The sequence below is a fragment of the Rana temporaria genome, chromosome 2, assembly GCF_905171775.1.
Source record: "Rana temporaria chromosome 2, aRanTem1.1, whole genome shotgun sequence".
Lineage (NCBI taxonomy): Eukaryota > Metazoa > Chordata > Amphibia > Anura > Ranidae > Rana > Rana temporaria.
The window spans coordinates 57,012,035-57,038,586 of NC_053490.1; the positions used below are offsets into that span (position 1 = coordinate 57,012,035).

General features: G+C 43.0%; 1 protein-coding gene across 1 annotated transcript; it reads right to left on the bottom strand.

Moving 5' to 3' along the window:
- Positions 1-479: 479 nt before the first annotated feature.
- LOC120929040 (collagenase 3-like) lies at positions 480-26,552 on the bottom strand. The gene is made up of 10 exons (XM_040340226.1): positions 26,359-26,552; positions 19,620-19,864; positions 17,862-18,010; positions 14,814-14,939; positions 14,360-14,521; positions 9,329-9,446; positions 7,034-7,167; positions 3,845-4,004; positions 2,351-2,454; positions 480-1,009 (listed from the first exon to the last, which is right to left on the bottom strand). Exons 1-10 carry the CDS (start codon positions 26,491-26,493, stop codon positions 909-911), a joined length of 1,434 nt encoding a protein of 477 aa, XP_040196160.1. The 5' UTR covers positions 26,494-26,552; the 3' UTR covers positions 480-908.

Below are 26,552 nucleotides of genomic sequence, written 5' to 3' on the forward strand. Positions count from 1 at the left end.
AGGATTTTCCATCTAATGCTGTTTCCATCACAACATATGTGCCTATTGGATAATGTATCCGCCCCTCTTGCTGTAGTGCCAAATTTAACATTTTAAATGTCCCCTCATTTTCTGTTTCAGTGACAATGGTGACCAAGGCTAATAGAGATGGTGGATCTACCTAGTGAGAACACAAACAACAAACAAAGTGAAAGAGGGTTCAATACTTCCCCAAACTATCCAAAACTATCCAAAACTATCCAAAACTGAAACAAAAAGTTTTGCCCTTACATATACATTAAACTAATGAAAGCTGTAGTCTGAGGCCTCGTACACACGATAGGTTAACCAGAGGACCGTTGTCTTAGGTTAACCGATGAAGCTGACTGATGGTCCGTCACGCCTACACACCATAGGTTAAATAACCGATCGTGTCAGAACGCGGTGGCGTAAAACACAACGACGTGCTGAAAAAACGAAGTTCAATGCTTCCGACGATCGTTTTTGATCGATGAAAACAGTCCTTCAGACCGTTGTCCTCTGGTCAACCTATCGTGTGTACGAGGCCTGATTGTTTGCTAATGACAACACCTCCACTGTGGAATGTCTCAATGATGCCTCCAGTTCTCGGGGAATAGTTAGGTAGTCATATAAATATTATGTTCATAGGATGGTTGTCACCACAATTAGTTGATAACACAAACATTTAAAAAATGTAACATTACCACCATGATCACATCTCAGACAAAGGAATGTTATGTTGTATTTTGACTTACTCTTGCAAACCAAAACCGTGAAACCTGTACGAACTATCACTGTACTTTTCAGCTATCCAGCGCCATTTAATATACAGTGTAAGATACACTAAACAAAGTCTTATAAAGGACCGCTCAGCAGCCTGCTTTAAGGGGCATAATACATTCATAGGACTAACACCACAGGATAGAGTTGGTCTTCATTACACGAGTGACTTTTTTGCTCCATATGCTGTATTCATACTGAAGGGGTCCAGTGAAAAAGTAAATGTAACCTAGAAAAGGAAATTTTAAAATTATTACAAACCATTCCAACAGAAACTATTTCCAAACAGAAATCTGCTTAAAGCGGTGTTAGACCCAAAAGATGAACTTCCGCTCAATTGTCTCCTCTCCCCGCTGGCGCCACAACTGGCACCTTTCATGGCGGATACCTGTCTTTGACAGGTATCCTGTTCCCACTTCTCAGGAGTCCGCTCCACGGCCCATGACGTCACCGCAGGGCTCCCTCCTTCTCCCCCTGTCGCCGGGCCAGTATGAGAGAGGAGCGGGGCCTCGAGCATGTGCAGTAGGGTTCCCTTACCCAGCAATAGTGGCAGCAGCACCCGCCAGCTGATGGAAACATCAGCTGCGGTGCCGACATCGCTGGATTTCTGGACAGGTAAGTGTACTATTATTAAATACCAGCAGCTGCTGGCTTTAAATATTTTTTGGGGGGCGGAGCTCCGATTTAGGAATCCATAGACATTGGATACCTGACCATCACACCTATATAAGCTTATACTGTTTAAAAAATATGGACTTTTTATGGATGCGCCCCCCCCCCGCCCCCGCATCCATAATAAACTCCACTCTTCTGGGAAGGCTTTCCACAGGATTATGGTGTGTGCCCGTGGTAATTTGTGTCCATTCATTCAAGAGACCATTTGGGAGATCGGGTACTGATGTTGAACAAGTAGACTTGGCTCACAATCAACATCTTAATTCATCCCAAAGTAATCGGTTTGGTTAAAGTCAGGCTCTGTACCAACCACTCAAGTTTCAACACACCAAACTCATCAATCTATGTCTTTATTGAGCTGACTTTGTACACAGTAATGCTGGAACAGAAAAAGGGCCTTCCTTCCCCCAAACTGTTGCCAGAAGGTTGGAATAGCAGAGTTGCCTAACAATAACAGTCCCCTAGAAACATCTGAATCCAATATTATGGAAGGGTGTCCACAAACATTTGGCCATATACTGGCTATAATGATCAGGTATCCACAAACTTTTGGCCGTATAGTGTTAGTGTATATATTAGCCAGGCTCGGGTTTACTAACAGATAGATCTCAAAGGGGGAGAACTGGGGATGCTTTCTGCAGTTCACTTTGACATCATTCAAAAACCACCCAACAGGGGTATTTCAAGATAACTCAAGATGGCCATATTATGTTATACATAAAACGATAGCTTTGTATTAGGAAATAAAAAGGAGAAAAAATAGGTCCCCATAAAGCATATCATCCTTAAAGTTTTAAATGGTTTGTAAAAGGTACATAAAGTAAAAATAAATGAATGGATATATGAATTAATAAATAAAGAGAAGCATAGATGACAAAGGCAGCCCAATATTTACCATTTTTCCTATATGCTGCATCGACTTTCTCTCCAATTCCCATGAAGTCATCTGCAATGGGTCTAGGGTAGCCTTTATCCCAAGTCATACTTTCTTCATCATAACTAAATAGGAACACAAAATCATAGAACATAAATTATAATTTCCGAAAGACACCATTAGTTTACTACTAGAAGAAGGATGCTTACTAATGAAATCTGCATCTCTACTTAAAGAGATTTTTCCAGCTAAATAAACACTGGGTCTCTGGCTTGGACTACTCTATATAGTATCATGTTATTGTTCCTCTCCCGCTAAATCAAAAGGCGCCTGTATTTTACTTACCAGATCCTCAGCTCCAACAGGCTCCTCTGCACTGCTAGACCTAGTCCCTGCAATCTCTCCTCCCCCCAGAACCCTGGTAATCTAAGGTCCTTTGACATCATCAAGACTGATGCAAGGACCATAGCCCTGAACTGGATGAAAGCGCACCAAAGGACAGTAAACTGCTATGGCGTAAAGGAACAACATTTGCTAGGGTAGCAGAGGATCAGGTGAGCAAAGTTTCTCTTACTCTCCCCTAGACTAAACAAGCTGTTAACTCATGCGGTTTGGGGGCAGCCCCACTGCAAGGCAGCACTTGTAGTTTTTCAGGAACTGGGTTTTCCATAAATGGGTCAAATTATAATAAAATAAAAAAAAATTATACCATATTATATCACTGCAAGGACTCTAAACAAATAATCACACCGCATGTTGTGACTGATTAATATGTTCCGTTTCAGGTGAAATTATTTATTATCTAAGATCTATCTTTTCTATCAAATTTTAAAAAGCCAAAGGCAATCAATTTGTTACAGCTGATGAATAATATATTGATTTGGCAAAATGCGAAGGAAAAACGTTCTGGACAGCCACACTCCAAAAATAAATTGCTTTTATTGTAAAATCAAAAAAACACACAAAAAGCATGCCACAGCAGGCGGGGTAAAAATCGGACGTGTTTCATACCAAACTTTAGTGCTTATTCATAGCTTAAGCTATGAATAAGCACTAAAGTTTGGTGTGAAACACGTCACCTTTTTACCCAATCTGCTGTGGCATGCTTTTTGTGTGTTTTTTTTTATTTTACAAAAAAAGCAATTTATTTTTGGAGTGTGGCTGTCCAGAACGGTTTTCCTTCATTTTGCATCATTCCATGCATTGCCAGCACCCTTGGCTTTGGATCAGGTGAGGAGACTTTCTGATTAGTATCTTAGAGCGGTGATTCCTCTTTTTGATTTGGCAAAAGCTATGGAAAACCATAGCCAACGAAGAAACATTTACTGAAACACTAGAAAAAAAAAGTCAGACATTATTTCCTGTTTCAGTAGATCACCAATGGCTGTGTAGCTTTCCTAAATTAATATTCACTGAACGTCTCAAATATTTCTCCTTTTTCTGGTCCACACAGCAAATAGACACAGCAATGTAAAGGATGAAAAAGAAGAAAAGGGTAAACAATTGCTTTCCTACCTCCAATATTTGTTCCCTGTAAAGAATAGAGTTTTCCCACTGGCATCATTATGAACAGCAGCGTCTATAGACTTCAACGTTTTTGGCAGTCCAAGTTCATGCAGTTTTTTGGGATATCCATTCACTATATCATAACCATTTATAGCCCACACTTTTTTTCCTGGAAAAGAAAATACAGAATATAATTTCTATGAAAATGTTGCTTTTTCAATTAACTCGTAAACCTGTTTTTCTGTGATGAACCATATAATGGGAAGCAACAAGTAATAGTGCAAAATTAATTCAGAGTAAATATTATTTTCATATTTATATCCTGGTTTAAAGCTGAGGTTCACCCAAATAACAATTATATCAGACCAACTTCTTTATACTTCTAACATGTACAGTCCGCAATTTTTTTATTTTTTTTTAAGGCTGTACATACCTTCTAATCTATATTTACAATCCGGCTTCCGGGTGCTTCTTCCCGCGGGAGTAGGCGTTTCTATGCTGAGGAGGCATGACACCTGGGAGGTCGCCCAGATGATTGACGTCTTTTCAGAAAAAGTTCCCCCCCGGCGAATAAGGTCCAGCCCCCCGTATTGCGTAGGCGCGTCACAACTCACGCGTTTACGAAAGAAGCTGAACATGCAGAGCTGCGAGTCGGCTCTATACGGCACCTGTCTGCGCAGGCGCCGTAGAGAGCTTCTTCATGTTCGGCTTCTTTCGGAAAATCCGTGACTCGTGACGCGCCTACGCAATACGGGGGACGGGGCCTTATCCGCCGGGAGAACTTTTTGTCAAAAGACGTCAATCATCTGGGCGACCTCCCAGATGACATGCCTCCTCAGCATAGAAACGCCTACTCCCGTGGGGAGAAGTACCCGGAAGCCGGATTGCAAATATAGATTAGAAGGTATGTACAGCCTAAAAAAAAAAAAAAAAAAGCGGACTGCACATGTTAGAAGTATGAAGAAGTTGGTCTGATATAAATGTTATTTGGGTGAACCTCCGCTTTAAGAAGGCTAATCACTTCTAGAACTATTATTTGCATGCCAGCCTGTCCAACTTGTCTTGGGCACTCACCCAATTGGGGTTATTATGCACACAGGTTCCTTTATCACCATTAGGCCTACATGCAGAACTATGATTGGTGTTTTGAGTCTGTTGCCCTATGTACATGACTACAGGAGATTTGTCACTGATCTTGCTTTTCCACAGGTGTATTGGCACTGAGAGTGTAGGAAATCCTCCTTTAATATTACATATATTCGTCCAGTAAAGTAGTATATACAGCATATGTGTCTCCAGAGCTTTTTTTTCTCAGAGAATAGGTGCAGGAATTAAATTGCATAAATGATAACAGCGGTAGCGGAATAAGGTGCTAACATATAACACAATGTGAAAAAAACTATTCATAAAGTGATGAGTGCTTCAATGTGAGAAAAACTATTCATAGAGTGCTTCCAACAGTGGTGAATATTAATGGCTGTTGGCTTCCAGTTATATGGCCTCCCCTCTCGTGACCCCACTCACCAGAGTTAATGGACCCTCAGCTTTGCAGTCCAGGGGTCAAACAGGCTTAGAATTTTGGGAGGTCTAGTATGAATATCCAAATTTCCAAAGGTGACTTCACAAATCTCAGAAGAATCGAGGGAGGTGGAACATACCGAGGTACAGGAACTCCCCCCTTCTGAGTCACCCTTCGTTTCTGCCCCCCTACCCACCTCTGAGCACTGTCCCTTGGCTCCATCCCCTACCCACCTCCCAGTCTTGCCCCTTTTAGAGAATACAGAGCCAATTATCATTTTGTGCTACTAAATAATTTGTATGAAATGTGATTTATCCCACCCCAGCAATAATAGACTCCCCCAGTAACAAAAGTACCCACCAACGTACCAATAGATCCCCAACACAACAACAGACCTTCCCAATGTACCCCCCACAACAAATTATCACCCCAGCAACAATAGGCCCCCAGCAGCAAAGACAGATATCCCAGCAGCCAGCATCAATAGACCCTCCAGCAGCCAACAACAATAGATGTCTCCCTCAACAGAAGATTCCTCCAAGCAACAATTGACCTCCCAGCAAAATAAGACCACTAGACAACAACAATAGACCTAACCAGCAACAATAGACCCCCACAAAAAAAATATAACCATCGACAATAGATCCCCCAGCAGCCAGCATCAATAGACCTTCCAGCACACCTTACCATAAAATAAATTCAGTGTTGGAGGTGCCGGAACTGCGTTCCTTTGCGTTCCCATTAAAAAAAAAGCCCTGTGTGTCTCATAAGCTGCCCTGGTTCAGAATTTTAACTGGAACAATCACCATAGGTTATGTCTATCCCTTTAATGTTTAAACTACCCAAAAAGAAGCACTTTAGTTTAGTTTGGTATTTTGAATCATATGTTAGCATTTTTGAAAAAGTCTGGTAGTAAGATATCCTCACTTGAATGCCCAAATCTGCACAACTGCTTTAAAAACTACTAGGTTTAAGCAAGGTGTTATATTTCATTCATGAATTCTTCATAATGTATAGTAGATACGTAACTAAACAACACAGCTGCAATAGACGCATTTGCCACTTTGTGGAAGTGGGTGAAGCCAAAACCAATACATGAAAATCTCACCACCACGCAAAAATTTTGGATGGCTGCACACTCGACTAAAATATACAAAATTTCGCTTTTATTCGTTGCCACGTGTACAAGCAATACAGATGTACAAGCAGGGGAGGGGTTTTGATGAAGCACCGCTAAAGTGTGAAACGCGTTAACCTCTTCCCTCCCCTGCTTGTTCATCTGTATTGCTTTTTCATGTGGTCATCAATAAATGCTAAATTTTGGATTTTTCTGTCAAGTGTGCAGCCATCCAGGTTTTTTGCTTGGTGTTACTACAGTTATGACTGAGCTTGCACCTCGGACTTTACAGACTTTACAGCCGAGTGCCTACACACCTGGCCCAGCAGGAGCATGCATCATGAAAATCTCACCACTTGAGTCTCTGAATGAAATATGATTGGAGCTCACAGCCGGTACATAACAGGACATAGCAGTTGTGATTGGGCCCCATGAACTGACGGACTCAGGGGCTGTTACACCTTCTGCACTTTCTATGGTGACACTTTAATCATTGATCCACATTTGATTTCACTCTGCAGGTTTTAGTGCATATTTTAGGAAATACATTTATGAAACTCACCTCTGAAAATATACACAAGATCCTTCTGTGGGTTTTCGTATGCTGCATCAATTTTACTGGGAAGTTCTGGCCAGAAAGATTTAATCACAGTCAGCTCTGCATCTGTCATCTGTGGGTGAACCCTCCAAAAGAATCTGCATAGAAAATATATACTACGGTCACTTCAAAAAATGTATACTTTATATGTACACAACATAAATTTAATGATTACAGGATACGCGGCATAACAGATTTTCTTGTAAGATTGCCCTGTATTTGGTTCCATCCATCTTCCCATCAACTCTGACAAGCTTCCCTGTCTCTGCTGAAAAAAAGCATCCCCACAACATGACGCTGTTACCACAATGTTTCACAGTGGGGATGGTGTGTTCAGGGTGATGTGCAGTGTTAGTTTTCTGCCACACAACAATTTTGGTCTCATCTGACCAGGGCACCTTCTTCCACATGTTTGCTGTGTCCCCCACATGGCTTCTCGGAAACTGCAAACAGGACTTCTTATGGCTTTCTTTCAACAATGGCTTTCTTCTTGCCACTCTTCCATAAAGGGCAGATTTGTGGAGAGCACAACAGATCTTCCCACCTGAGCTGTGGATCTCTGCAGCTCCTCCAGAGTTACCATGGGCCTCTTGGCTGCTTCTCTGATGAATGCTCAGCCTGTCAGTTTAGGTGGACGGCCATGTCTTGGTAGGTTTTCAGTTGTGCCATATTCTTTAAATTTTCGGATAAAGGATTGAGCAGTGCTCTGTGAGATGTTCAAAGCTTGGGATATTTTTTTATAACCTAACCCTGCCTTTAACTTCTCCACAACTTTATCCCTGACCTGTCTGGTGTGTTCCTTGGACTTCATGACACTATTTGTTCACTAAGGTTAACTAAGCCTCTGAGGGCTTCACAGAACAGCTGTATTTATATTGAGATTAAATTACACACAGGTGGACTCTATTTACTAATTAGGTGACATCTGAAGGCGATTGGTTCCACCAGATTTTTGTTAGGGGTATCAGAGTATCAGAGTAAAGGGGGCTGAATACAAATGCACACCACACTTTTCACATATTTATTTGTAAAAAAAAAAAAAAATTAAAACCATTTATCATTTTCCTCCCAGTTCACAATTATGTGCCACTTTGTGTTGGTCTAGCACATAAAATCCCAATAAAATACATTTACGCTTTTGGTTGTAACATGACAAAATATGGAAAATTTCAAGGGGTTGCCATACTTTTTCAAGGCACTGTATAGTGCCCGGGGTCCATTACCATGGTTACCCTTCAGCGGAGGTCCAACGTGGCTACACCAAGGAATCCTAATCCTAATCTGGGCTCTCCTTATTGGGGCCCCCTACATGTTATACACCTCCTTGTACATAAGCAGGTCCAATCGTCCACACACGTACCCCTCTGTCGCCATCTGGTACCCCTTGTGGTGGCAGCTACCCCCCCCCCCCATCTTCTGTGTGGGGGGGCTTTTAGACCCTCTTCTGATGAATCGGCAGAAGCCGCGAAACTAGTCAAGATGCTCGATATGACTTTCAACCCACTGTTCCTCCCCCCCTCAGGGGATCACTACACTGGTGTTATGTTGGTCTTTTTGTGTTTTTTAATTCTGTATCCCTATTGATATTGTATTAAATAAAATATGTTTTTTTATTACTTACCTGTTCTTTTTCATACTCTACACCTATGTTATCAGTACCGTGATAGTCCAACTTTGGCCCCAATTCCCCTATTTGGCTCTTTGGTTCGGGGACCTTAGAGCCAAAATATATACAGGTATATAAGGCACTGTATATACTTTCAAAGGGCGCTTTTTTTATTAACAGTCTCCACTTATATATTCTGGATAATGTGTATTTGTTTACCTAATCATGCATGCTGTATATTGGCCAGATTTGTCTTTGTTTAGCCTGGTCAAAGACTTTTATCTGTATCCTAACTTGTCCTACAAATTGCCTGAGGAGTGGTTCAAATAAATATCCTAGTATCTTCCACACCTGGATATCTAGCCTTATCCCTGTGGCTGCCAGTATTCTCATCCTAAAAAAGGCTTTTGCCCGTGTAGTTGCCTGTTTAAACATTCCCTATTCTGATCCCATTGAAGTCTCGCCCATACAGATTACAGCAGAAGATGAAAGAAGGTTGCGCAAGACACCTTTTAGGCCATGAGGTTTGCACCATGAAGCCTTGTGATTAGTATAGCTGTGGTCTATTTAATTACAAAATGCTCAGATTAAAGTTTAATAAAATTGACTTTTTGATTTTAGATGGGAAGTAAATATTTAAAACTGAATCCAACCTGTCTTTAAAGATAAACTTTTCTCCTCTGAGTTCAGTCACAGCATCGATCTCCAGCTCAGGATCACACTTCTCAGGAGTTTTTGGATGATTGTGGTTGGGGTCTTTGTTTCCGGCTCCTATAAAAAAAATATCAGAACTCTTGATTTGTTTGAATAATTTAATACAGAGCGAAAACACAACTTTATATTTTTTTTATTTTTTTTGGGGTGTTTACCCCTCAATAAGGGAGGTAAACCTGAATCACAGATAAATAAATAAAAGAAGGCACACAGAGGAACCATAATAAATATCACAAGTATATAACACTAGGAATACATATATATTAATACATTCTTTATAGTCACAAACGCTCTCTTACGCCCCCCCATTTTTTTTTTGGGGGGGGGGGGGAGGACCGGAAACCACCATATAGTAAAGGAAGGTAGTATCGAGCTGCCTTTTAAGTGTCAAGACATGTTAAATGTTATATGTAAAGAAAAAATTCATAAAGAAGAGATTAAACAAAAAAATACAGAGAGAACGAGTAGTGGGGTGGATTCAGCAAGCAATTACGCCTGCGTATCCATAGATACGCAGCGTAATTGCTAAGTAGCGCCGGCGTATCGACTTTCTGTATTCAGAAAGCTTGATACGCCGACTGTAGCCTAAGATACCACTGGCATAAGGCTCTTATGCCGTCATATCTTAGGCTGCATTCTGCCGCTGGCCGCTAGGTGGCGTTCCCGTAGTTGTCAGCGTAGAGTATGCAAATTGCATACTCACGCTGATTCACAAACGTACGCGCGCCCGGCGGTCATGTTTTTTGACGTTTGCGTTCATCGCTTTCTGCGTAAGGCTGCTCCTGCTATTAGGAGGCGCAGCCAATGGTAAGTATACACGTCGTTCCCGCGTCGCGATTTTTGAAATTTACGTCGTTTGCGTAAGTGAATCGTGAATGGCGCTGGACGCCATTTACGTTCACGTCGAAGCAAATGACGTCCTTGCGACGTCATTTACCGCAATGCACGTCGAAATCTAATCTTACTGCACTTTATAATGCAACATTGTACAATTTTAAGGCTCATCTAAAAAATCTTTAAACCCCAATTAAAGGAATAGTGCCCCATCGTTGGTATCAATGAGAGTAATAGTTCTCCATCAGAAGTATAAGTTGGAGAAATATGACACCATTATTGGAGTCAGTGGGAATATAACACCCCATTGTTGGTGTCAGTAGGGGGAATTGTGTTGCATCATTGGTGTCAGTGGGAGGAATAATTCCTCATTATTGGTGTCAGTGGGAGGAATAATTCCTCATTATTGGTGTCAGTGGGAGGAATAATTCCTCATTATTGGTGTCAGTGGGAGGAATAATTTCCTCATTATTGGTGTCAGTGGGAGGAATCATTTCCTCATTATTGGTGTCAGTGGGGGGATTAATGCCGAATTGTTGGTGTCAGTAAATGGAATTGTGCTGTATCGTTGGTCTCAGTAGAAGGAACTGTGCCCTTCGCTGGGGTCAGTGGGAAGAATAATTGCCCCATTGTTGGTGTCAGCGGGGAATATTGGGCCAAATCCTCAAAAGAGATACGACGGAGTAACTGCTGTTACTCCGTCGTATCCCTGGTCCTAACTATGGAACTGATCCACAGAATCAGTTTCCCATAGTTAGGACGAAGATCCGACATGTGTAATTGAATTACACTGTCGGATCTTAGGATGCAGTACCGCATCCACCGCTGGGGGCATTTCGCGTCGAAATGCCGCCTCGGGTATGCAAATTAGGACTTACGGAGATCCACAAAGCTTTTCAGCTTCGTTTTTTCTCCGTAAGTTTTATTTTGCTAACGCAAAATTAGGGCTGCTTTTACAAGGTGTAAACTGTTTAAACCTTGTAAAAACAGACCTTTCTTGCTCGCGACGCGATTTTTTTTACATTAAATTTTTTTTTTTTGGCGCCGTATCTTTTTTTTTACCCGACGCAACTTTATTGTCCCGTCGCAATCCACAAAGCCCGATGTAACGTAATTTCGCGATATGCACGTCGGGAAAATGACGTCACGAGCATGCGCAGTACGGCCGGCGCGGGAGCGCGCCTCATTTTAATGGTAATCGCCCCCTGGAGAAGAGGAACGCCTTGCGCCGGCCCGATTTAAGTTACACCGCTCAAAATTTCTAGGTAAGTGCTTTGTGGATCGGGCACTTAGTTAGAGATTTTGCAGCGGTGTAACTTAAATGTAACTTACGTTGCGCCATTTTTTTGAGGATTAGGCCCATTATGTACAATCATTAGTATAAATCAGAGGAATAGTGCCCCATTATTGGTGCAATGGGAGGAATAACTCCTCATTATTGGTGTCAGTGGGAGGAATAATTCCTCATTATTGGTGTCAGTGGGAGGAATCATTTCCTCATTATTGGTGTCAGTGGGGGGATTAATGCCGAATTGTTGGTGTCAGTAAATGGAATTGTGCTGTATCGTTGGTCTCAGTAGAAGGAACTGTGCCCTTCGCTGGGGTCAGTGGGAAGAATAATTGCCCCATTGTTGGTGTCAGCGGGGAATATTGGGCCAAATCCTCAAAAGAGATACGACGGAGTAACTGCTGTTACTCCGTCGTATCCCTGGTCCTAACTATGGAACTGATCCACAGAATCAGTTTCCCATAGTTAGGACGAAGATCCGACATGTGTAATTGAATTACACTGTCGGATCTTAGGATGCAGTACCGCATCCACCGCTGGGGGCATTTCGCGTCGAAATGCCACCTCGGGTATGCAAATTAGGACTTACGGAGATCCACAAAGCTTTTCAGCTTCGTTTTTTCTCCATAAGTTTTATTTTGCTAACGCAAAATTAGGGCTGCTTTTACAAGGTGTAAACTGTTTAAACCTTGTAAAAACAGACCTTTCTTGCTCGCGACGCGATTTTTTTTACATAAATTTTTTTTTTTTTGGCGCCGTATCTTTTTTTTTACCCGACGCAACTTTATTGTCCCGTCGCAATCCACAAAGCCCGATGTAACGTAATTTCGCGATATGCACGTCGGGAAAATGACGTCACGAGCATGCGCAGTACGGCCGGCGCGGGAGCGCACCTCATTTTAATGGTAATCGCCCCCTGGAGAAGAGGAACGCCTTGCGCCGGCCCGATTTAAGTTACACCGCTCAAAATTTCTAGGTAAGTGCTTTGTGGATCGGGCACTTAGTTAGAGATTTTGCAGCGGTGTAACTTAAATGTAACTTACGTTGCGCCATTTTTTTGAGGATTAGGCCCATTATGCACAATCATTAGTATAAATCGGAGGAATAGTGCCCCATTATTGGTGCAATGGGAGGAAAAGTGCCCCATTATTGGTGCAATGGGAGAAATTCTGCCCTATTGTTGGTGTCAGTGGAAGGAATTTCCCTCATTATCAGTGGGAGAAATATAGCTCCATCATTTGTGTCAGTAGAAGGAATAGTGATTTATTGTGTCAGTGGGGGGAATATGTGAGCAGTTTGGGAGCCACTAGTTTAGCCAATCAGGGCTCTAAAATGTATTTGACCTTACTCAGCAATATAAAGACATTTAAAAGGTGTGTTAATAAAATCTTCATCTGAACCTGTTATGTATTGTCTGACTTTTACAGGCCTTGACTCATCTTAGCTATGACACAATCCTCACCCTAGAATATTTCAATACAATGCAGGCTTTAGGGAGCAAAAGAAATGAACCCACATTGCATCATGGGGCACAAAATTGGATTTACAGTCAAGTGCTGAGTGATAGTTCCAGTTTTCCAGGCTGCAACAAAGAGAGTGAGGCCCCGTACACACGTCCGAGGAACTCGACGGGCAAAACACAACGTTTTGCTCCTCGAGTTTCTTGTGAAGCCGCCGAGGATCTCGGCGAGCCGAAATTTCCCATTGAACAACGAGGAAATAGACATGTTCTCTATTTCCTCGCCGAGATCCTCGTCGGCTTCCTCGGCCGAAAGTGTAGACACGGCCGGGTTTCTCGGCAGAATACGGCTCCGACCGAGTTTCTGGCTGAATTCTGTAGTGTGTACGGGGCCTCAGAACACACTTAAAGTGGAGCTCCACCCAAAAGGGGAAGCTCCGCTTGTCTGCCTCCTTCCCCCACATTTGGCACCTTTTGGGGGGAGGGGGGAGCAGATACCTCGTTTTGACAGGTACCTGCTCCCACTTCTGGCGAACTGAGCCGGAAGTTCGGCCCCTCCTTCTTTTCCCCACAGCCAGCCCATTCACAAAGAGCAGTAGGAAACCAGCTTTGCTGCCAGTTTCCCTTGCCTGCCGCCAGTCAATACGGTGGCGGCAGGCCCCGATTGAAAAATCGGCTTGGGTGAGGACACCACTGGATTCCTGGACAGGTAAGTGCCTTAATATTAAAAGTCAGCAGCTACAGTATTTGTAGATCTAAACTGGAATTCACAATATTTTTTCCTATACCTTTTTGTGTCCTTCTCCACTAAATCAGTAACAGTTGAATCTTAGGAAGTGAGCTTTGGATGAGAGGCTGTTGAGGAGAAGTGATCAAAGAGGAAGTAAGATAAATTTCTTCTAATGGGTCATGACAAATAAAGTCATGGCAAAGTTCCCTTACAGAATGGACTGCAATTCCATACCTATCATGTGGTTATCATAGCTCCCAACTGTCCCTGATTTCGAGGGACTGTCCCTGATTTGGAGAAATGTCCCTCTGTCCCCCTTATTTGTCCCTCATTTTGGTCTGATCTTTATAGTTGTATATAAAATATACTTTTTATCTTTCAAAAAGTGTTTCTCAGTGCTAAACCTTTCATCCAATTTCTAAATTGCTGCATTTGTACATTTTAAAAGCCAATATAAAGGAATAGTAGAGGTAAAAAAAAGTCCTTGTGGATTCAATTAACCTTTTTTTTGTTAATTCTACTTTAAGGGGGTGCGGCAGGGGGGCGTGTCCTATGCCTACATACATTTGTCAGTAGGTGTCCCTCATTCCCATCTAAAAATGTTGGGAGGTATGGGTTATGTTGTCATTCATTGTAATGCTATGCAAGGCTCTACTCACCATATAGTTCCTGGATCCCTTGTACATCATCGTCAGGAAGGATGAAGCTACTACTTTCAGCATATGAATAAACTGGATACATAAGCGATCCTGGATCCCTGGAGTGGTCCAGACCGAGGGCATGGCCAAATTCGTGAGCTGCCACGATAAACAGATTGTATCCTGCAAGATAATAGAACATATGTGTTTATTTCAATAAAGTGAGTTCCCATTTACAATGCTGATGATTTTAATCTAAGCTTATGGGCAGAATTCATAGCATATGCACATTTTTTTTTACATACGGTCCGCATGTGTGAAAGGGGCCTAAGGCTGATACACAGACAAGGTAAGAGACAGACAGGTCATGAAAGTATTACTGCAAGGTCATGACAAAGCCACCATACAGACAGAAAGATTGACACCTGATGAGACTTATCATGTTTAATGTTGGGAGCCCACCCACAATATTTACCTTTATAGTCATTGGTGAAATATTCATCATCATCAAAATGGGTGTCCCCTCCAAGTTTTTCACCAGGGGGGAAAGCATGAGCCAACAAGCCATTGGGGCCATCAAAGGGATAGAAATCGCCATGTTCTAGAGAAAAGAAAGATAAAAGCATGTCACTTTAGGCTATATAATTCAAATCTATATAATGTATCCAAAAAGAGTGTGTGTGTAGCTCAGATGATTTGGAACAGTGTCATGTATTAGTATACATGATTATTAGAGTTATGCTGGCCATACACTATACGAAAAATCGTCCGAAAATTGGTCATTTAGACAGTTCTTTCCTTTTTGGACAGTTAATGGGCACAAAAGGACAAGGAAAAGTTTGTAAATTTACTGCCGAACGAACGATAAATTGAAAGGTTCATGTATTTCCCATCTGAACTGTCTACACTAGGTATATGTAAAAAAAAATAACCACATTTTTTTATTTATGTCCTCTGAAAGATTTATCGGTCATTACATGATGGCACCATCGTTTGTGCTCACGGTCTAATGTTTGTTTTTCGAAAAAGGGTTTGGCCAATTTTTCGTATAGTGTATGGCCAGCATTACACTCTATTAGAAGGTACAATACCTTTATCCCAGACAAAATTTTCATGCTGAGGTTTAAAAGTGATTGAATGAATATGTTGCCTCTATAACCATAAAATTGAATTCAACTTTCCCAAGAACACTTAATGGACCATGCCACCCAATTTCAGAAGTTATAAAGGGACATCTTTGTAAAGCTGCAGTATAGCCTTACCATTGCCATACAGTTGCTCTAAAAAACAAAACTTCACATTTAAAAAACACAGCAGTGTTTTTACATTGAGTGACATCCACCCTCTGTTATAAACGGAGCCCTATGGCTGGGTTCACAGCAGGTGGCCTGGTGCGTCCTTGTTCTCTGTTTCAGGTGCGAATCAAGTCCGAATTTTAAAGCGGAGCTCCACCCTAAAATCATACTTTGCTTCAGTAGCTTCCTTTTAATAGTGTTAAAAAATTTCCATGAGAAAAAAATGTTTTACTTGCCTGGAACACCCTGTTGCTAGGCAGAATTCCTAATCTGCCTTCTTCCTGCACCGCGGTAGTTCTCCTATCCTACCTAAGCCACACAGACTCCTGGGCTATGAGTGTCATCATTTCCCAGGACTGTGCGCTTGTCTGTGCCAATGTTTACAGTGCCATGTTCAAAAAGGGCACAAAGCCCTTATTTCTTTCAGAGTCATTCAGAGTTTTATTCGAGCGTAGATTGTGTTATCACTGTTGCAACGGGGCAGGACGTTCCTCCGTCGCCATGACAAAAGAATAAACAAACTGCGCTGCGAGCGCCGTTCGACAGCGCACGCGCGAGATGTAGGTTACCCAGCATGCACCGCAGGCAATCCAGGAAGGGAAACAAACTGGGCTTCAAATGCCCACACACATAATGGATTCGGCCAGATTAGGAGAAGAAGAAAATAAGGCAAGTGTGGACCAATATTACTTTAAGGGCTGGGAGGCTTTTGCCATCTTATGGGGACTATGTTATGTGACAATTACAATCTCCGTTTTAACCACTTAAGACCCGGACCAAAATGCAGCTAAAGGACCCGGCCAGGTTTTGCGATTCGGCACTGCGTCGCTTTAACAGACAATTGCGCGGTCGTGCGACGTGGCTCCCAAACAAAATTGGCGTCTTTTTTTTCCCCCACAAATAGAGCTTTCTTTTGGTGGTATTTGATCACCTCTGCGATTTTTATTTTTTGCGCTATAAACAAAAATAGAGCGACAATTTTGAAAAAAAAGCAATATTTTTTACTTTTTGCTATAATAAATATCCCCCAAAAATATATAAAAAAAAAAAAATTTTCCTCAGTTTAGGCCGATACGTATTCTTCTACCTATTTTTGGTAAAAAAAAATCGCAATAAGCGTTTATCGGTTGGTTTACGCCAAATTTATAGTGTTTACAAAATAGGGGATAGTTTTATTGCATTTTTATTACTTTTTTTTTATTTACTACTAATGGCAGTGATCTTGTTCATGACTGCGACATTATGGCGGACACTTCGGACAATTTTGTCACATTTTTGGGACCATTGTCATTTTCACAGCAAAAAATGCATTTAAAATGCATTGTTTACTGTGAAAATGACAGTTGCAGTTTGGGAGTTAACCACAAGGGGGCGCTGAAGGGGTTATGTATGACCTAATATGTGTTTCTAACTGTAGGGGGGTGTGGCTGTAGGTGTGACGTCATCGATTGTGAATCCCTATAAAAGGGATCACACGACTCCAGCGGCGATCGGGTCCGCGGGTCCCGCGGGCCTGGTCACGGAGCTTTGGACTGGGTCACGGGCCCGCGACCCATGGCTGGGTACTAGCACAGGACATACCTGTACATGCCTGTGCCCAGCCGTGCCATTCTGCCGACGTAAATGAGCAGGAGGCGGTCCTTAAGTGGTTAACCTGAATTGAGGCCTGAAAAGGAGCCAAAGGCGCACAGGACCCTTTTCCAGTGCGGACAGCGTCCACCCCGGAGCTGTGTGAACCGGCTCCATTAAAAGCCAGTCACAGTCTCCTGTCATGCGAATTGGATGCAGAGAAATCCGCAAGTGTGAACCCAGTCTAAAGCATCGTACACACGACCGAGAAACTCGACGGGTGAAACACATCGAGTTCCTTGTCTAGTTCCTTGTGAAGCCGTCGAGAAACTCGACAAGCCAATTTTCCCCTTTCCCGTCAAGGAAATAGAGAACATGCTCTCTTTTTGGCTCGTCGAGTTTCTCGACAGTTTCCTCGACGGAAATGTACACACGACCGGTTTCCTCGGCAAAAAAATATCTCCCAGCAAGTTTCTTGCTGGTTTTTGCCGAGAAACTCGGTCGTGTGTACGAGGCCTCAGAGTCTTCTTTTTATTAGCTGGACGACTCAGTGAAAATAGGAGCCAAACCACTGAGCTTCATGAACTTATTTTGTATTTTTTTTCTTCAATTATACATAATAAAAGTATATTATTATATTTTCCTTAGATTTGTCCTACCATTCCTTCCAAAGGATATCATGATATCGGCAGTGCCAGAGCGCAGTCTGGTGAAATTTAAAGGGGTGACATCACTCCATACTTTAAAAGCCTTTTTGATAGCTCTATCCACATCTGCACGGGGTAAATCGGGGGTGTAGTTATTGATTCTGTCAAAACAAAGGAAAGGTATTTTAGGACTAGGCAATAAATATTAATATTCATTTTTGTTTGTCAAAAACTTTGGACCAGATTCAGGTAGGGAGCGCGTATTTGTGTGCAGGCGTAGCGTATCCTATTTACGCTACTCCTCTGCAACTTTGACAGGCAAGTGCAGTATTTACAAAGCACTTGCTCCATAAGTTGCGGCGGCGTAGCATAAATAGGCCGGCGTAAGCCCGCCTAATTCAAATGTGGAAGATGTGGGCGTGTTTTATGTAAATTTATTGTGACCCCACGTCAATGACGCTTTTTCCGAACGGCGCATGCGCCGTCCATGAAAGTATGCCAGTGCGCATGCTCCAAATGACGCCGCAAAGACTTATTGGTTTTGACGTGAACGTAACTTATGCCCAGCCCCATTCACGGACGACTTACGCAAACAACGTAAAACGTGAAAAATTTGACGCGGTCCCGACGTCCATACTTAACATTGGCTGCGCCTCCTATAGCTGGGGTGACTATATGCAGGAAAAATGCTAACGTAAATGACGTAAAAAAATGCGCCCGGGCAAACGTACGTTTCTGAATTGGCGTATCTACCTAATTTGCATATTTGACGTGTAAATATACGGAAGCGTCACCTAGCGGCCAGCGTAAAATTGCAACTAAGATACGACGGCGTAAGAGACTTACGCCGGTCGGATCTTAGTCAAATCTATGCGTAACTGATTCTAAGAATCAGGCGCATAGATACGACGCCGCACACTCAGAGATACGACGGCGTATCTGGAGATACGCCGTCGTATCTCCTACCTGAATCTGGCCCTTTATTGTTACATGACTGAATTCACAACATAAAGTCCATGCATGTCTATGTTTAAGGCTCCGTACACACGACCGGATCCGGTCGTGTGTAGGTCCGACCGCACAATTGTCCGGTGGATCGGACAGTCTCCAGCGGACAAAAATTTCTTAGCCTGCTAAGAAATCTGTCCGCTGGAAACCTGTCCGTCGGACGTGTTCGGTCGTCTGTACAGACTCACCGGACACGTCCGACCGACCGCCATCCCTCGCATGCGTCGTACTGATTCAACGCATGTGTGGAAGCTTTGAACTTCCAGGGCCGCCCACGTCGCAGCGCCATCGTCGCGGCGACGGCGCGGCCACGTCCCTGCGTATTGTTTATGCGCGGATTTCTGTCTGAGGGTGTGTACAACCATCAGACAGAAATCTCGTGGCGGACATGTCCGCTGAAAACGGTCAGGCGGACCGTTTTCAGCGGACTGTCCATCCGTGTGTACAAAACCTAAGCTCCTGTTGAGAAAGAGCAGGAACTGGTGAAAGGCAAGGTACTTAGACATCATTTATTGAACTCCTCAAAGCTACGATAAAGCTTTTTGAGAAAAAGAAAATAAAGACGTGGTGGATGTATTCTTATTTCTATATGAATTTAAAGGAGCCCCTGTGTTGTCTTCTTTTCTCTTAACGGTCGGTTATTTGCCCCAGGCTGTTAATCATATGTAAAGTTGACCATTAAAGGGTTGTCCATCTGCAAACTTGTATACCATGTAATCTGCTATGGGGAAATAATGCTCTAGCTATAAATACTAAAAATACCTGTATGTGAGATCCAGTCTGGGCCATTTGAGCTTCCGTGGGAAGAAGTTGTATTCGCCGATATCAGGAACTCCACATCTTGGCTGTTTCATGATGTCTAAGGTCTCCTCATCCAGTTTTCCTGTCACTTCCAGGCCGAAGAATGACTGCATGTCTTTCAGCTGAGCTTGGACAGTTTTACCACCGCTACGCCTCAGAATTCCAGCTGGGTTAGCAGAAGAACTATACAAAGTGCTGAGATATTTCTATAGGAGGTGCAAAATGGTTTGTAATTATTTGTAATGCATACAAATACACAACATTGGCATTATATCTGCTGAAGATGTCACGTTTTGCCTATTAGACAGAGTAACTATTTGAATGCTGTGCCTAAGGAAATATTACATTGCAATGTATAAGTAACCATAGTTGGCTTTGGACACCTCAACAACAACAATCAAATTCGACATTCCTCACTGAAAACAAAGAAAACTTGACAATTCTTTAAAGAGAATGCTAGGTTTTAGTGCACTTTAAATAGTTCAATTGGGCCAAGCTGGCCCAAACACTATTTCCATTACTAAACAATGCAATCGCTGTGTCCTATAATATACTGTAGTAGCATTAGTTAGTTGTGTTTCGGCAGCAGTATGAGCAATTTCCCATCTGCTGGTGGGACCAAAGAGAGCCGGGCTGACCGCTTCTCTGCCATTCAGGAGCATGTTATCAATGAATTGGCCAAAGTGAAGAAATGGTTGATGACATCACGACTTCCACCATCTAATGTAGCCACTGTTCAGCCAACAATTCCATCAACCCCCCCCCCCCCCCCCGCTAATTTTTTTTAATTAGAGAATGTCAGGCAGGAGGTGAGCAACTGGGCCATTCACTGATCGAATTTTGTCTGGTTCGTCAGGATCTGGCAAAAATTTGCACAGTGCATGGCCAGCTTAAGTACTTATTTTAGTAAATATTTTAGTTATTGTACGTTTTTCTGAATGTAATTTTCCATGCTCTATAATTGTATTTGTTGTTTTATAATATATTAATTATGAAAATAATATCTTTATAGATTTCAAGATGGTCTCTCTAGTACATGGGTCTCCAAACTTTCTAAACAAAGGGCCAGTTTACTGTCCTTCAGAATTTAGGAGGGCTGGACTGTGGCCAGTGGGAGTAGAGAATGCCCACCCTCAGTGGGAGTAGACAATGACTCAGGCTTAGTGGTCAGTAGAAAGTGGAAGTAGAAAGTATTACATAGGTTCTGTGGTCACTAGCAGGGGTCAAGTCCTGGGAAAAGAAGTTAAAAAGAAATTATTAACTGCATGTTTTTTTTTTTCGATCCAAGTTTTTTCTAAATCCCGCAATAACTTGTGGCAGACCTCCGCAATGTCTCCTGGGAACAATGACAAAAGCTCCCAGGAGACATCGCGGCATCGAGGGAGTGACGGAATACCCGCACACTACCCGATGAATCCATATATAGAAAGCGACCAGTAACATAAAGGATTACTAAAGGTTCGCCTGCCCCTGACAGTGACTCGAGCTGGGCATCGCCGCTTAGTGAAGGATTGGCTCGGGCGGCTCGGCTGCTCTAGTCCTGCAAAGGGAACTGAGTTCCTGCTGTGAAAAAAGTGCAGAAACTCCGTTCCCGCAGGACTTGAGCCCTGGTCACTAGGAGGAAGAATAGTGCACCATCATTGGTATTAAAATTACTATCGTTGGTGTTAGAAAGAGGAATGGCGCCCAATTATTTATATCAGTGAGAGGAATTCTTCCCCATCATTAGTATCAGCGGAAGGAATCATGCCCTATCGTTTTTGTCAGTAAAAGGAATAGTGTCTAATCACTGGTGTCAGTTGGAGGAATTATGCCTCGGTATTTGTGTCAGTGGGAGGAATAGTCTTTTTTATCAGTGGGAGGAACAGTGCCCCAAGAGCAGATAAAGGCAAGCCAATGGTCACTTCTGGTGCAGGGGTCGTTGCTTGGAGACGACAGGTCTAGTGGTAATCTGCATATTATCAAAATAATTTATAGAAAAGGTAATCTACAACATTATTCTATAAACAGGTCTAAATCTGAGGTGCACTAAAGCTCACCATACATGAATCAAAATTTGGCAGCAGGGACCGGACAAACTTTGGTCCATGTATGGGCAGGTTGGTTGTACACAAGTCAATCAATTGATTGCCTTGTGTACAACCAGCCTGTCAGATCCGCTGGCTACAACTGGAAACACTGATCATTGTATTCTCAAAGCGGGGAAGGCTCCCTGCTGTCAGAATACAATACCACAGTGGGAAGGATCCACCTCAAATGTGTGGCTAGGGCAAAAAAAATCATTCAAACTGCTGCTTGAATAAAAAAAAAAAAAAGTTCAATGTATGGGCTGCCTAACTCATACAGTATATAGCCAATTACAATCCACCTTGTGCTTGGCTGACTTCAGTAGAGTGCATTCTGATTGGGTGTTATGGGTTGCTCTACTTGGGAAATAGAACTTTCAAACAGGAACTCTTTACTTAATGTGGTGGTTAGAGATTTTAGCATTTTACAGATGGTGTACAGTCTAAACTGGAGAGATTTTGAAAGAGTTTTTCCTATAGACCTAAGCTTGCCTTGGACAGTTATATTTTATCTTTTTGTTTCTTCAGATTAAATGAATGGAGGAATTCTCCCTGCCAAGACTATGTACTGATCACCAGCTTCGGCTGATTGGCTGCAGCCACTGATTGAGAAATGTTTTCAAACTTTCTCTTTTGACACAGCCGATCAAACGATCAACTTCTGTGGAGCGGGAATGGCTAGACATTGCTCCAAATTAGGCTGGTCCCTGCTGTGCCGGACAAATTTCTATCCATCTATGGCCAGCTTTACCCTAAGATTAATAAAACATAATAAAAGTGTTGTACTACTGAGCAAAGCATACACTTGTTTATTCCGGTATACAATTGTAATTGAACACCAGTAGCATTGTTACATTTACGCCAGAGTTATCATTTCTACTGAGGTCAACGCAACACTTCTTTTTCCTGATATGTGCCTGCTGTGCCATGTACTTGTATGAGAAAGTATCCTGTTCTCTCTGTATTGTTTCCTTTGTGTGAAATCCCTGGTGTCCCTGTCAGCCCCCCTGCTTTCCTATTAATAACTGTCCATACTAGGCATAAGAGCACAGCGTGGTCTGTGTTGAGAACTGAACCTGCTCTCCTCCAATGATCAGACCTTTGCTGACACACCCCCTCTGCGCAACCATTGGATGGGAAGACCAGTGTTCTGCTGTCCCTTCCCCCCCCCCCCCCCCGCTCTCTGAGCTCCTTATGCAACTGAGATTACTTAAAAAAGGGGGATAAAAGCAATTTATAATGTTTTTATATCTCTACACCAATGTTTCGCCTTTCCTTTCTATTTTAAACTGAACGAGTTGTCTTACAAGGTGAGGGTTTACATACTGCATACTTTGAAGTTACACTAAACTTAAAGGGGAGGTTCACCCTAAAAACGACTTTCTCTTATTACACATTACAATACGATTATGCCTATTAGTTTTTTTTTTTATGCTGTACATACCTTGATACAGCTTATTCACCCGTGGCTTCCGGGTTGCGAGTCCCGCGGGAGTGGGCGTTCCTAACATGCTGGTGATTGACGTTTTGACAAAAAATGAGCTCCCCCCGTCGCGTAAGCTGCGTCACGATTGCCGAAAGGAGCCGAACGGCGATGCGCAGGCGCAGTATAGCGCTGACTCGCCGTTCGGCTCCTTTCGCCAATCGTGACGCAGCTTACGCGACAGGGGGAGCTCGTTTTTTGTCAAAACGTCAATCACCAGCATGTTAGGAACGCCCACTCCCACGGGACTCGCAACCCGGAAGCCACGGGTGAATAAGCTGTATCAAGGTATGTACAGCATCAAAAAAAAACTAATAGGCATAATCGTATTGTAATGTGGGGGGCCAGTGTAATAAGAGAAAGTCGTTTTTAGGGTGAACCTCCCCTTTAAAAAAATTCTATATAAGTACTTATTATACAGGATTTATATAGTGCCAACAGTTTGCGCGGCACTTTACAAAGAGAGGGCAAACAGTACACTTACAATACAATTCCATACAAGAGGAATCAGAGAGCCTTGCTCATTAGAGCTTAGAATCTAAAAGGGGAGGGTCAAGTGATACAAAGGGTAATAACTGTGGGGGAGGAGCTGATGGAGAAAATAAAAGTACAGTTGTTAGATGGAGGCTGTATAGGCTTCTTTGAAGAGAAAAGTTTTCAGGGTTCCCCTAAAAGTGGACAAGGTAGGAGATAGTTGGACAGATTGGGGTAGGGCATTCCATAGGATGGGAGAAGCTCGGGAGAAGTCAGGAAGGCGTGCATGAGAGGAGGTGGCAAGAGAATTAGAAAGCAGGAAGTCTTGGGAGAAACAAAGAGAACAATTTGTATTTCTAAGGCCCCATACACACGACCGAGTTTCTCAGCAGAATTCAGCCAGAAACTCAATCGGAGACGTATTCTGCCGAGAAACCCGGTCGTGTGTACACTTTTGGCCAAGGAAGCCGACGAGGAACTCGTCGGGCCAAATAGAGAACATGTTCTCTATTTCCTCGTTAGTCAATGAGGAAACTTGGCTCGCCGAGACACTCGGCGGGTTCACAATGAACTCGACAAGCAAAACGATGTGTTTTGCCCGTCGAGTTCCTCGGACGTGTGTACGGGGCCTCACTCAAAAAAGCCCCTTCCGTTGCTCTTATCCTCCTCAAAATCTAGATTTTTATTTTTTTTGCTGCTAATCCGACATCCTGGCAGAGGGTGGCTATTTTCATTGTCCATGGTCCTGCTGTATGTAGGGTTGTAGCCACCCTTTATGGTCGCTACTGAGATGGACTATGGGTTGTGTAATGTGTGTAGAGCAGTGTATTTTACTGCAACTAATGGGCACTGCTCATTTCCAAAGAGAAGTGAAGGGGGAAAGAGAAGTTTTGGAGCACACGGAAGGAGGCAGAAAAACATAGCAAGGCCTCATGTATACTGCTGAAACTTGAGTTTAGGAGTGTTTGGCGTTTTCTTGTCAAAGGCCCCTGAACTCAACTCAATAATAGCCTATGTGTCTATGTTTTAGGAGCAGCAGAGTTTAGGGGAATTTAAATGTCCCTCTCCTGAAAGCATAAGAAGCGCATTCAAGAGAGGAACGTTTTGGCAAAGAACGCAAACGTGGCAAAATTGTGCCAAAAAAGCAGTACCGCGTACAGTGTTTTTCTGCTGCCTGGAGAGTTATGTTTAGGGATGGAGAGTGTATATGTACATATAACCTAAGAAACAATGTCATGAAAAACAGATTACAGGGTCATTCAAGTGGTTGTAAAGGCACAAGGTTGTTTAAAAAACCTGTGTGCAGCAGCCCCCACCCCCTAATACTTACCTGAGCCCCCTCTCAATCCAGCGATGCCCACAAGAGCCTTGACTCTCCGTGGACTCACACCTCTGATTGGCTTTTGATAGCACAGTGGGAACCATTGGCTATTGCTGCTGTCAATCACAGCCAGTGAGCCAATCAGGGGATGGAGGGGGCAGAGATGGACACACAGAGCCGTGGCTCAGGAGCGCGCCTGCTTGGATGCCCCCCCCCGAGCAAGCTGCTTGCTGTGTAGCACCGGGCAGGAGAGAAAACGAGGCTTTAATATCACTTTAACAGCTTCCTGTCCATGTTATAGCCGAATGACGGCTACAGCACGGACCTACATTGCTGGGAGGCCATCTATAGGTGTCCTCCCCTTTGCATGCTCCCCCCGTGCCCCCTCCCCACGCACGGTGATCACAAGTCAATGAGACTCCCGGCCCCTTACCACATGATCAGCTGTCAGCCAATGGCAGCTGATCATGTGATGTAAACAGAAGATCGGTAATCCTTTTATTCTCCTCACGCTGACAGCGTAAGGAGAAAAAAAAAGCCGGCTTCTGTGTAAGGGACACAGGTCCCGAAGTGGAAGAGGCACAGACACTTTATTTGTGCCCATCAGTGCCACCTGCCAGTGCCCACAGTACATATCAGTGCCACCAATCTGTGCCTACTAGTATATATCAGTGCCACCAAACAGTGTCACCTATCAATGCCCACGAGTGCCACTTATCAATGCCCACCAGTGGTGCCAATAAATGCCTCATCAGTACCACCCAGCAGTGCTGCCTATCAGTGTCACCAACCAGTGCCCATCACTGCCACCTATCAGTGTCACCTATTAGTGCCCTTCAGTGCCACCTATCAATGCCCTTCAGTGCCATCTCTCAGTGCCCACCAGTGCCACCTTATCAGTGCCACCTATCAGTGCCCATCAATGCAGCCTATCAGTGCAGCCTCATCAGTGTAGGAGGAGAAAAATTACCTGTTTGCAAAATTTAATAACAAAATATAAAACTGTTTTGTATTATTTTTTCTACATTTTCGGTATTTTTTTTTTTAATAAAATAAAAAACCTGGATGTGATCAAATACCACCAAAAGAAAACTCTGTTTGTGGGGAAAACAAATTATAAAAAAATCGTATGGGTACAGTGTTGTATGACCGTGCAATTGTCATTCAAAGAGTGACAGCGCTGAAAGCTGAAAATTGGTCTGGGCAGGAGGGGGGTTTAAGTGCCCAGTAAGCAAGTGGTTAAGTAATGGATGTATATTGATTATTTTTTAAATAAGAAGGATATTGTATAGTGAGTAAAACATTTTTCAAAAGATTGATTGACATCTAAGTTATAAGTAGGAAGCCATGACATACCTGTGCCAAGCGAAGGTCGTTGTTGGTGAACTCTGCACTGTCTTCCTGAGGAATAGGGACTGAGAGACAACAGCCCAATCCGACCAGCAGAACTACAACTCTCAGCATTGCACTGGTCATGTTTGCTTTCTTCATCTGAGAGTCTTCTGTGGCTGTTCTGCTACAAACAAGGCTCCTTAAATAGTACCAGGGCC